Genomic DNA, 13,257 nt, shown 5'->3' on the forward strand with positions numbered 1-13,257 from the left:
TCAGCTCACTCTGGAATTCAGCTCTTTTGTTCATGTTTGGACCAAGCCTGGAATGAGATTTGGATCTGAGTGGTCCTGGCGAACACAAGCTGAGCATCGCTGAGCAGATTATTGGTGAGGAAGGCCCAATAGATAACACTGTTGACAACACCTTCAATCACTATGCTGATGATTGAGAATACAGTGATGGGGCAATAATTGGCTGGATGGAATTTGTCCTGATTTTTGTGGACAGGATATACCTGGGCAGTTTTCCTTTTTGCCAGCTAGATGTCAGTATTGTAGCTGTACTGGAACACAAGAACACAAGAACACAAGAAATAGGAACAGGAGTAGGCCATGTGGCCCCTCGAGCCTGCTCCGCCATTTAATAAGATCATGGCTGATCTGATCATGGGCTCAGCTCCACTTCCCCACCCAGTCCCATAACCCCTTTATCCCCTTATCGTTTAAGAAACTGTCTATTTCTGTCTTAAATTTATTCAATGTCCCAGCTTCCACAGCTCTCTGAGGCAGTAAATTCCACAGATTTACAACCCTCAGAAGAAATTCCTCCTCATCTCACTTTTAAATGGGCGGCCCCTTATTCTAAGATTATGCCCCCTAGTTCTAGTCTCCCCCATCAGTGGAAACATCCTCTCTGCATCCACCTTGTTAAGCCCCGTCATAACCTTATACATTTCTATAAAATCACCTCTCATTCTTCTGAATTTCAATGAGTAGAGGCCCAACCTACTCAACCTTTCCTCATAAGTCAGCCCGCTCATCTCCGGAATCAACCGAGTGAACCTTCTCTGAACTGCCTCCAACGCAAGTTTATCCTTTTATTAATATGGAAACCAAAACTGCACGCAGTATTCCAGGTGTGACCTCACCAATACCTTATATAGCTGCAGCAAGACTTCCCCGCTTTTATACTCCATTCTCCTTTGCAATAAAGGCCAAGATACCATTGGCCTTCCTGATCACTTGCTGTACCTGCATACTATCCTTTTGTGTTTTGTGCACAAGTACCCCCAGGTCCCGCTGTACTGCAGCACTTTGCAATCTTTCTCCATTTAAATAATAACTTGCTCTTTGATTTTTTTCTGCCAAAGTGCATTACCTCACACTTTGCAACATTATACTCCATCTGCCAAATTCTTGCCCACTCACTTTGTTCCCTTATCGCTCAAAAATCTGTCTAACTCTGCTTTAAATATATTCAATGACCCAGCCTCCATAACTCTCTGCGGCAGAGAATTCCACAGATTTACAACCCTCAGAGAGAAGAAATTTCTCCTCATCTCAGTAATATTGACAGGTTTTCGCAGAACTATGTGTACAGCATCCAGAAGCATCGTCTCTCTGTTCTCGTTATTCGTGTGCGCTACTTCTAAGGCATCGTGAGTTTGATATCCTAAGGCTTCCTTAAATCTGTCCATTCAGAACCAGTAAGTACCTGTTGTACCAGAGACCAAAGGTCCCTTGAGTCTGTTTGATAGACTCTAATGGTTCGTGAGAAAAATTCAATGAACCGTTGAGGACAGGTATCTTTATTCGGGGCGCTGGTTAATATGGACATTAATTAATGGGGTTTCCAAGGTAACCACAATTGTATCATAGCAGATGGTGGCACATTCGGGCCCCCATCCTCCTCAGGCGCTGCTGGTGCCAACGCGCGAGGGTTAGGGATAGTTCTGACGGGCAGCTGTTTCGCCGCGCATTTTTTCAGGGGTCTTGGTGTCTCCCTGTCATTGTCCCCTTCAACATCGTCAACCCATCCCGACTCTGAATCTGTCCCAGTATCTGACCCTGACACTATCACATCATCCTCATCTGTAGGGGTTGATTTCCCCTTTTTCCCTTTACCACGACGTCGTTGATTTCTTTCAAGCCGTTGTAATCTCCCTATTTTCTGTTCAAGTTGACGCCGTCTTTGAACCTGGCTTCTAATCCTCTCTGCAACGGATTGACAGAAAACCTCATCATCAGACTTAGTCCCCCGAGACTGTCGTTCTATATTAGACACATTGTCTAAACTGGGATAAGTGAGTGTTGCAGCAGCAGTGGTGCCCGGTGTTGGGAGATTAGGACCGGGGTAAGGGGGTGGTAGAACTCTGTTCGTCTGTAAATTTGGCACCGGCACATTTACTGCCACAGCCGCGTCAGCCAAGGCATTAACATCGGGTTGTGCCGTCGGACGAGGCGGGGGAGCCCCTGGAGTCATATTCCAATTATCCCATTCATTGTCCTCGTCAGCCCCTTGCATGCCAAGACCAGCCATTGAACTACGTAGTTCAGTTAAAGATTCCTTGTTTGTTCTATTTCTCTTTTCCTGTGCACATTCCTTTCTTTAAATTTCCAATGACTTTGGGATTCCCACATTGGTTAATTTAATTCCTGCCTTGAGAGCATTCTCCTGCCAACTCGCCAGAATATTCTTATCTTTTTCATCCTGACAATGTTGGCGCCAAATTTCAATCAATTTCTTACTCTTTTTCCTGATTCCCCTTTTCCAAATTAATTCTTGGGCGCGTTTAATTGTTTCTAAATCACTTGAACCCCCTAATGGCCATATGTCTGAACCTAATTTCTGATTCAAACCTCCCGACAATTGTCTGAGTTGCTTGTTTTTATCTGGGTGTTTATTACCCATGATAAAACTTATCTTAACCTAGGCATTCAATGTTTTGACGGACTCATTAAGTGAGACAATTTCAAATCAGTTATTCAACGTTTTGACAGACTCATTAAGTGAGACAATTTCAAATCAGTTATTCAACGTTTTGACGGACTCATTAAGTGAGACAATTTCAAATCAGTTATTCCTTTTCTCTCTATTCCTTTTCTCTTTATTCCTTTTCTCTTTATTCCTTTTCACTTTTTTCTTTTTCTCTTTATTCCTTTTCTCTTTATTCCTTTTCTCTTTTAACGTTTGACGGACTACTTATGGTAGACAATTTCCAGATCAACCTACACCTTCGTAACTTTAACGGACCACCATCGTGGACAATTCCAAATCTATTTTTTCCTGGGGTAATCTGACAACTGACCACGGGCGATCCCGTCAACAATTAATTGAACAGTGGTGAAAGATCCGCGACCAGAACTTACGACAGGAGGAAAACAAAGTGGCAATTTAACTAAATATACTCACTTTGGGGCTCATTTCCTCTGCCACGTCCCGTCTGTAGGATATCAATGATTCAGCCACTTCCAATCGAGAGTTTTTGGGATCCCACTTCTGATACCAAATGTTAAGTCCTAGTTCGGGTGGTCAGCTGCATTCGACAATAATCGATTCAGATACCTTCAATCTTTACATCTTTATTGAAGCAGCTTCGGACCTGTTACCAAACTGCCAGCACAGAGTCTACAGATTCCGGGGCAGGCAGACAAAAGGTCTGCCTATCCTCACAGATGCATCCCTTTTATTCTTACAAACCGAAGGAGGTATGGCCTGCTTCATCAATCACAGTGTGTTACTCGGGCTTCATGAATTGACAGCCTGTTTATCTTTAGAACACTTTATGCTTTTACGAGCGGAATAGCCCAGCTTAATCACACGAAGCAAATGTGTTCCTTATCAAGTCATGGCCATAAACCCTTGTTCATCAGTGATGACTTTGTCCACTACTTTCTCACGGGAAACCAATTCTGTCTTTTCTTATTTTCTTATTGATTCGTAGAACCATTTTATTAACCCTTTCATGATTCTTCCACCTACATTCACACGGAGATCAAAACTGTACGCAGTACTCCAGGTGTGGCCTCACCAATACCCTGTACAGTTGTAGCAGGACTTCTCTGCACAGTACTGAAGCACTTTGCAATTTTTCTCCATTTAAAATATAATTTGCTTTTCTATTTTTTCCATCAATGTGGATAATCTTACATTTTCATACATTATACTCCATCTGCCAAATGTTTGCCCACTCACTTAGCCTGTCTATATCCCTTTGCAGATTTTTTGTGTCCTCCTCACAATTTGCTTTCCCACCCATCTTTATATCATCAGCAAACTTGGCTCCATTACACTCGGTCCCTTCATCCAAGTCATTAATATAGATTGTAAGTAGTTGAGGACCCAGCACCGATCCCTGTGGCACCCCACTAGTTACCGATTGCCAACCTGAAAATGACCCATTTATCCCGACTCTCTGTTTTCTGTTAGTTAACCAATCCTCTATCCAGGCTAATATATTACCCCCAACCCCGTGAACTTTATCTTGTGCAGTAACCTTTTATGTGGCACCTTATCGAATGCCTTCTGGAAATCCAAATACACCACATCCACTGGTTCCCCCTTATCCACCCTGCTCATTACATCCTCCAAGAACTCCAGCAAATTGGTCAAACATGATTTCCCTTTCATAAAACCATGCTGACTCTGCTTGATTGAATTATGCTTTTCCAAATGTCCTGCTATTGCTTCCTTAGTAATGGACTCCAGCATTTTCCCAACGACAGATGTTAGTCTAACTGGTCTATAGTTTCCTGCTTTCTGTCTGCCCCCTTTTTTAAATAGGGACATTACATTTGCGGTTTTCCAGGGAATTTTGGTAGATTACAACCAATGCATCCATTATCTCTGCAGCCACTTCTTTTAGAACACTAGGATGTAAGCCATCAGGTCCAGGGGACTTGTCCACCTTTAGTCCTATTACTTTACCGAGTACTACTTCTTTAGTTATAGTGATTGTATTAAGTTTCTCCCTCCCAATAGCCCCTTGATTATCCACTATTGAAATGTTTTTAGTGTCTTTTACCATGAAGACTGACACAAAATATTTGTTTAAAGTCTCTGCCATTTTCCTGTTCTCCATTATTAATTCCCCAGTCTCATCCTCTAGGGGACCAACATTTACTTTAGCCACTCTTTTCCTTTTTATGTACCTGTAGAAACTCTTACTATCTGTTTTTATATTTTGTGCTAGTTGTTTGTTGGCTTGGCTGGAGGTGCGGCTAGTTCTGGAGCACTGGTTTTCAGCATTGCTCGAAAGCTGTGGGACAGAACCATTCAGCACACCTTTACAGCTGTTGTTCGGAAATCTTAGCCTGCTCTCACCAAACTCTACAGGGTCAGGGTAGAATCCTTGTTGCTCACAGTGAGCCATGAGCCTCAACATCAGCATGTTACCTGCTCATAATTGTCCAACAATAGAACGAAAGATGCGATAGACCTTACATTAAATATTCCAATGATTTATTAAAACTCTTTATGAAAATATTATTTGGTTCGGTTTGACGTTCCTATCTAATCACGATAGTTTTTCTTTGCTCTATGCTGCCATTTCTCTTGTCCACCTGTAAATCTGAGGTCTGAGCTGTAAGCAGCCACTGCACATGAGCCTTTTGTGATGGGGGTGGCCCTTTTCTCAGGCCCCATGTCCTGTGATTAATATCGGACAAGCTGACTGTTTGTCATGGGCTCCTTGGCAATGTGGTCCTGCAACGATAAAGGCTTTTGTGGACAGCGGAAGCAGGACTCCTCTGTGCTTGTTCCATGAGAGAAAGTATCACGTGGGCGGACACGTGGCAGATGCAATTTAATGCAGAAAAGTGCAAAGTGATATATTTTGGTTAGAAGAATGAGGAGAGGCAATATAAACTAAAGGGTACAATCCTAAAGGAGATGAATGAACAGAGAGACCTGGGGTATATGTGCACAAATTGTTGAAGGTGGCATTAGTAGGTTGAAAAAGCAGTTAACAAAGCATAGGGGACCCTGGGCTTCATAAACAGAGGCATAGAGTACAATAGGAAGGAAATTATGATGAACCTGTATAAAACACGGGTTCGGCCTCAACTGGAGTATTGTGTTCAATTCTTGGCACTGCACTTTAGGAAGGATGTGGAGGCCTTGGAGAGCGTGCAGAAAAGATTTATGAGAATGATTTCATGAATGAGGGACTTCAGTTACATGGATAGACTGGAGAAGCTGGTCTGATGTATGCATCTGTGAGAATGCTCACAGGTTTGTAGAGCTGTTGAGTTGGGAGAGGCTTAGCCAGTCACATAATGTCACAAGATTCAATAAAACCCCGGCCAATTGGGGATCCACGATGAGGCAGGTGGTTGTGAGCCTGGTGTATGAACTGGTAATACTTTTGCTAATAAACCAATTAGTTCTTAAGAGCAATGTGTTGCTTTGAATTCTTAAATGAAGAACCCATGAAGCAACTACATTATACTGGAGTTGTTCTCCTTGGAGCAGAGAAGGTTGAGAGGAGATTTGATCGAGATGTTCAAAATCATGAGGGGTCTGGACAGAGTAGGTAGAGAGAAACTGTTCCCATTAGCGGAAGGATCGAGAACCAGAGGTCACAGATTTAAGGTGATTGGCAAAAGAACTAAAGGAATAAGAAAAAACGTTTTTAGATAGCGATCTGCCTGAGAGGGTGTTGGCAGACTCAATCACTGCTTTCAAAATGGAGTTGGATAAGTACCTGAATGAAAGCAAATTTCAGGGGAAGAGCAGGGGAGTGGGACAGGCTGAAGTGCTCTTGCAGGCCAAATGGCCGCCTTCCATGCTATAACCATTCTATGATTCTAACACTGAAGTGCATAGACCTTTCCTCCACTGGTACAGGTAACAAGATACCTGAACCTTCTGGGATCCCTTTGTGTATCTACCTCCCCCTCACTCCTCCGGGCTGGTCCTGTGGCCCCCTCCCCCAGCAGCAGGACTCCTGCCCTTCTTCCACCAGCAGCAGCTACATTAGCTGATGTGAGGAATACTCGCTGAGTCAGACTCCTCTGATTTCAGGGGCCGTTAAATGAACGACCCAGCAATTTCCAGGCCACCTTTTCTCAGAAGCAATGCTAACTTTGTAAGTATCAAAATAAAACTTACTGAGAAGGCAATTACTGGTTGCTTGAGAGCATTTCTCAATTGCTGCAAATCATTTTCAATGTTTAAGCGATTAAAAGTATCTAAGGAGAAATTCTGGACTCTCAGGGTTAGTAGTGCAGAGACGGGCTTATTTCCTATAATCTTCATTTCATGTCTTTGTGTTTGCTCAGGCTTGCGTGATGCATTATCTGAAGAATGCTGCAACGTACCTGCCACTGATTTGCTGTATTGAATCTGCCTCCGCAGGCCTGGCCGGAGCCCAGGGGGTGAGTAACGTTACCCAGACTCCATGCTCATTGCAAAAGGTAATGAGCCAATGAAAGAGAATGCTACTGTTCGCTTCCATCAATGCAGCTACAATGATCCTGTGTATTATATCTCACCTACGTGCAAGTGTCTTATTCTGGGATACCATTGATCTTTACAGTGTTTACAAGTGCACGCAGTGCCTGTGTCCTGGGATACCATCCTCAGCTGTGCCAATGGAGATCAAGGAAATGAGCTGATGCATCACAATTCTCAAATGACCAATGAACTAGAACCATCGCATCATTATGTCCCGTGGATCCTGATCAACGGGGTAAGGGATGTTATGGAACATTATATTCTTTGTGTAAGAGCTGTAGATATCTCAACAGTTGATACTACTGTGGTGGTGCTCAGAACAACACTCAGATATGTTGCTTTACAAGACCAGCAAGATTATAGCACACCTCTATGTTTTTGAGTTTTTATTCTGGTATTTTCTTCATCCTCAGCACAAAAACTCCCAACAGTTTTCACAACTTTTAGAAAACTTTAAAATCCTTCTCCCTTGCAAACAAAATAATAAAATGTGCAATATTTCCTTAAATCCTGAATCTGGCTCAAACTCCATAATGTAGCTTATATTTGGGTTTAATTGGATTCAAGGAGTCTCCATCATCCACTGCCCACTCTTCACACTCACACTAGATGAGGTATCACTCAACTGGTGAAGGCTTTGCAAGCATCAGTCTTTAGATTCTGACTGACCTGCAGTGTATCGCTAGTATTTTATCTTTTTCTATCATTCCTGCAACAGATTCAGTTTTTCCTTTTAATCTACGTTTTCTAAATGTATTTGCAGGGGAAGAATGTCCTTTTTGTCTAATTAAGCACAAAGACCATGGATCATGTTAGAATTGTCTTGTGTACTTTGAGCTAAATACTGACTCTGGCGGTAACCAAGATTGAAAGTGACTGGTTTTAATAGAGATTAGAGTCAATGTTCCTCTTCCAATGGCGTCTAGGAGCAATCTGGGTGCAGTGCACATTATATCCTCAGTGCCCAGACTTCCTGTGGGGCCTAATTCGCTTTCCTCTGGGGCACTGGACCCACAAGATCTACTGGAGCCACCCAAGCGGACAACTGGGTCATAAGAACATAAGAAATAGGAGCAGGAGTAGGCCATTTGGCCCCTCGAGCCTGCTCTGTCATTCAATACCTCAACTCCACTTTCCTGCACTATCCCCGTATCCCTTGATTTCCATAATATTCAAAAATCTATTGATCTTTGTCTTGAATATACTCAAAGACTGAGCCTCCATAGCCCCCTGGGGTAGAGAGTTCCAAAGATTCACCACCCTCTGAGTGAAGACATTTCTTCTCATCTCAATCCTAAAATGGCCGATCCCTTATTCTGAGACTGTGACCCCTACTTCTAGACTTCCCAGCCCCAGGAAACATCCTCCCTGCATCTACCCCATCAAGCCCTGTAATAATCTTGTATGTTTCAATGAGATCACCTCTCATTCTTCTAAACTCTAGAGAATATCAGCCTAGTCTATTCATAGGACAATCCCCCCATCCCATGAATGAGTCTGCTGCAGTAATTCTATGCCAAGTATATCCTTCCTTAGGTAAGGAGACCAAAACTGTACACTATACTCCAGGTGTGGTCTCACCAGGGCCCTATATAATGGTGTGTGGAAAAAGTGCAAGAGATCCAACATGTAGTTGACAATGACGATGTGCATGGATTTTTTAGTGCAGTCAAGCTCACCTACAGCTCAAGCACTCAAGGTCCTACCCCACTGAGAGCCAAGAACGGAGAGGTGCTCATCAAGGATAGAGAGGCAGTCAATGCCCGCTGGAAGGAGCACTTCGAGGATCTCCTCAATCAAGAGTCTGTCTTTGATGTGAGTGTTCTTGACTGCATCCCACAGCATGCTATCTGCCACCACCTCGGCATAATCCCAGACGGCACGAGGCCATCCGACAACTGAAAAACAACAAGGCCTCAGAAGCAGATGGAATCCCCGCTGAAGCACTAAAGCACGGCGGAGAAGCACTCTGGGTGCGAATCCATGACCTCATCTCTCTTATTTGTCTGCGCAGGGAAAATTATTGCAAGAATCCTCCTCAATCGTCTCCTCCCTGTGGCTGAAGAGCTCCTCCCAGAGTCGCAATGTGGATTCCACCCACTAAGGGGCACAACGGACATGATCTTCACCATGCGACAAATACAAGAAAAGTGGGGAGCAGCATCAACCTCTGTACATGGCTTTCTTTGACCTCACAAAAGCCTTCGACTCTGTCACCCTAAGGGATTATGGAGTGCCCTTCTCAAATTTGTCTGTCCGCAAAAATTTGTCACCACATGCAAGTCCTGATTCCTAACAATGGATCCACCACAGACCCAATATAAATGCAGACCGGGGTCAAGCAAGGCTGTGTCATCGCACCAATGCTCTTTTCAATCTTCCTCAATGCAATGCTTCATCTCACCTTTAATAAGCTCCCCGCTGGAGTGGAATTAACTAACAGGACAAGCAGGAAATTGTTCAATCTCCGACACCTCCAGGCCAGATCCAAGGTTGTTCCAACCTCGTCATTGAATTACGCAATGCAGATGATGCTTACATTTGTGCACACTCGGAGGTCAATCTCCAAACCATCATTGATACCTTCACTGAAGCTTACGAGAATCTGGGTCTCACATTAAACATCAGTAAGACAAAGGTCCTCTACCAACCTGCCCCCACCACACAGTACTAGTTCCTGGTTATCCAGATCCACGATGAGACCTTGGACAATGTGGACCACTTCCCATACCTTGGGAGCCTACTATCAGCAAAGGCAGACATTGATGACGAAGTCCAACACCACCTTCAGTGTAACAGTGCAGCCTTCGGTCGGCAGAGGAAAAGAGTGGTTGAAGACCAAGATCTCAAACCCAGCACCAAGCTGATGATCTACAGAGCAGTGGTGATACTCGCCTTCCTACATGCTTCAGAGACATGGACTATGTATAGCAGGCAGTTCAAAGCACTGGAGAAGTACCACCAACGCTGCCTCCACAAAATCCATTGGCAGGATAGGTGCACCAAAGTCAGTGTTCTCGCTCAGGCCAGCATCGAGGCATTGACCACGCTTGATCAGCTGCCGAAACAAGCGCTCTACTCCAAGCTGTGTCATGGCAAGTGAGTTCCAGGAGGGCAGGGAAACCACTTCAAGGACACCCTCAAAGCCTCCTTGAAAAAATGTAACATCCCCACCGACACCTGGGATTCCCTAGTCCAAGACCGCTCAAAGTGGAGGGGGAGCATCCGAGAAGGCACCGAACACCTCGAATCTCTTCGCCGGGAGCACACGGAAGTCAAGTACAAACAGAGGAAGGAGCATACGGCAACCCAAGCCCCCCACCTACCCGTTCCTCCAACCACCATCTGCCCCACCTGTGACAGAGACTAGGTCCCGCATTGGGCTCATCAGTCACCTGAGAACTCATATTAGTGTGGAGGCAAGTCATCCCTGACTCCGGGGGACTGCCTAAGAAGAAGATATAAATGCAGTAAGACATCTTTACTCTTTTACTCAAATCCTTTTGAAATAAAGGTAAATATGCTGTTTGCTTTCATAATTACTTGCTGTACCTGCTTGTTAACTTTCAGTGATTGGTGTACAAGGACACCCAGGTCCCTCTGAACACCAACATTTCCCAATCTCTCACCATTTAAAAAAAATACTCTGTTTTTCTATTTTTTCTACCAAAGTAGTTAATTTCACATTTCTCCACATTATATTCCATTTACCATGTTCTCGCCCACTCACTGAACCTGTTTTGATCCTCTTGAAGCCTCTTTGCATCCTCCTCACAACTTACATTCCCACCTAGCTTTGTATCATCAGCAAACTTGGATATATTACATTTGGTCCCCTCATCCAAATCATTGATACAGATTGTGAATAGCTGGGGCCCAAGCACCGATCCTTGTGATACCCCACTGGTTACAGTCTGCCAACCCGAAAATGACCCATTTATTCCTACTCTCTGTTTTCTCTCCGTTAACCAATCCTCAATCCATGCTAGTATATTACCCCCAATCCCATGAGCCCTAATTTTGTTTAATGACCTCTTGTGTGGCACCTTATCGAATGCCTTCTGAAAATCCAAATACACCATATCCACTGGTTCCCCCTTATCTATTCTACTAGTTACAACTTCAAAAACACCAACAGATTTGTCAAACATGATTTCCCTTTCATAAATCCATGTTGACTCTGCCCAATCCTATTATTATTTTTTAAGTGCCCTGTACCATGTCCTTAATAATGGATTCCAGGATTTTCTCTACTACTGATGTCAGGCTAACTGGTCGGTAGCTCCCCCTTTTCTCTCTCCCTCCTTTCTTAAATTGCAGTGTTACATTAGCTACCTTCCAATCTGTGGGAACTGTTCTAGAATCTATGGAATTTTGGAAGATGACAACAAATGCATCCGCTATCGCTATAGCCACCTCTTTCAAAACCCTGGGATGTAGGCTGTCGAGTCCAGGGGATTTATCGGCTTTCAGTCCCATTAATTTCTCCAGTACTATTTTATTACTAATAGTAATTTCTTTCAGTTCCTCATTCTCATTAGACCCTTGGTCCTCTACAACTCTAAGAGGTTTTTTGTGTCTTCTTCCATGAAGACTGACACAAAGTATTTGTTTAATTTCTCTGCCATTTCTTTATTCCTATTAGAATTTCTCCTGTCTCAGCCTGTAAGGGACCCACATTTACTTTCACTAACCTTTTACTTTTTACATACCTATAGAAGTTTTAACAGCCTGTTTTTATATCTCTCGCTAGTTTACTCTCGTATTCTATTTTCCCTTTCATCATCAATTTCTTGGTCCTCCTTTGCTGAATTCTAAAATCCTCCCAGTCCTCAGGCTTACTACTCTTTATGGCAAGCCTCTTCCTTTCATCTAATATTACCTTTAACTTCTCTTGTGAGCTGGGGTTGGACCACTTTTCCTATGTGTTTTTTGTGCATTAAGGAAATGTATATTTGTTGTAAATGATGTATTAATTCTTTAAATTCTAGCTATTGCTTGTCTTCCGTCACACCTTTTAATGTAGTTTCCCAATCTGCCTTCGCCAACTCGCCCCTCATACCTATGTACTTTGTTTTGTTTAGATTTAAGACCCTAGTTTTGGATTTAACTAAATCACTTTCAAACTTAATATAAAATTCTATCATATTATGGTCACTTTTCCCTAAAGGCCCCTTTACTACAAGGTTATGAATTAACCCTTTCTCAGTGTACAATACTTGATCTAAAATAGCCTGTTGCCAAATTGGTTCCTCAACATACAGATAGAAATATAGTAATTTACAGCGCAGAAGGAGGCCATTTCAGCCCATCATGTTAGCGCCGGCCGACAAAGATCCACACGGCCCTCGGTCAGCAGCCCTGAAGGTTACATATAAACCTATGAACAATGACAGACAGGTAAAGAGCATCCGGCCCAACCAGTCCATCCCACACAACTGTGACACCCCTTGAACCGAAACATTCTACACTCCACCCCAACCAGAGCCATGTGATCTCCTGGGAGAAGCAAAAGCCAGATAAAAACCCAGGCCAACTTGGGGAAACAAATCTGGGAAAATTCCTCTCCGACCCATCCAGGCGATTGAAACTAGTCCAGGAGATCACCCTGGCCGTATTCGATTCCCTGAAGTACTTACCATTATATCTGCGCCATCAACAAAAGGTCATCCAGTCTAATCCCAGTTACCAGCTCTAGGTCCGTAACGCTGCAGGTTACTGCACTTTAAGTGCCCATCCAACCATCTCTTAAAAATGATGAGGGTTTCTGCATCCACCACTCTTCCAGGCAGTGAGTTCCAGATCCCCACAACCCTCTGCGTAAAGACACCCCTCCTCAAATCCCTTAAATAGGAGGTGGGTGGGGGGCCTGTCCCATCCACCTCCATGGCACGAACCTGGTATTGCAGTACTTCCAGGAACGGTGCAGCTTTGGCTCTAGGCCTTTTGGCTAAGAGCAAAATCATTGGCGCAGAGTGATCTTTGATGGGTGCAAGGTGATCTTTGGCGTTTATGATCTGACAAGTTGATCTGACAAAGAATTGGAAAGATTGGCAACGAATAAAACATAAAAA

The 13,257-nt window shown here is 43.6% G+C and overlaps 1 protein-coding gene across 1 annotated transcript in view; it reads left to right on the forward strand.

Moving 5' to 3' along the window:
* Nucleotides 1-13,257, forward strand: part of LOC139228324 (gamma-interferon-inducible lysosomal thiol reductase-like) — a 91,800-nt gene that overhangs the window by 45,659 nt on the left and 32,884 nt on the right. Inside the window, exons 3-4 of the mRNA XM_070859510.1 lie at nucleotides 7,009-7,104; nucleotides 7,266-7,418. Of these exons, the coding sequence (XP_070715611.1) occupies nucleotides 7,018-7,104; nucleotides 7,266-7,418 (240 nt within the window). The 5' untranslated portion in view covers nucleotides 7,009-7,017. The remainder of the gene's footprint in view (nucleotides 1-7,008; nucleotides 7,105-7,265; nucleotides 7,419-13,257) is intronic.

The sequence above is a fragment of the Pristiophorus japonicus genome, chromosome 17 (assembly GCF_044704955.1).
Source record: "Pristiophorus japonicus isolate sPriJap1 chromosome 17, sPriJap1.hap1, whole genome shotgun sequence".
Taxonomy (NCBI): Eukaryota; Metazoa; Chordata; class Chondrichthyes; family Pristiophoridae; genus Pristiophorus; species Pristiophorus japonicus.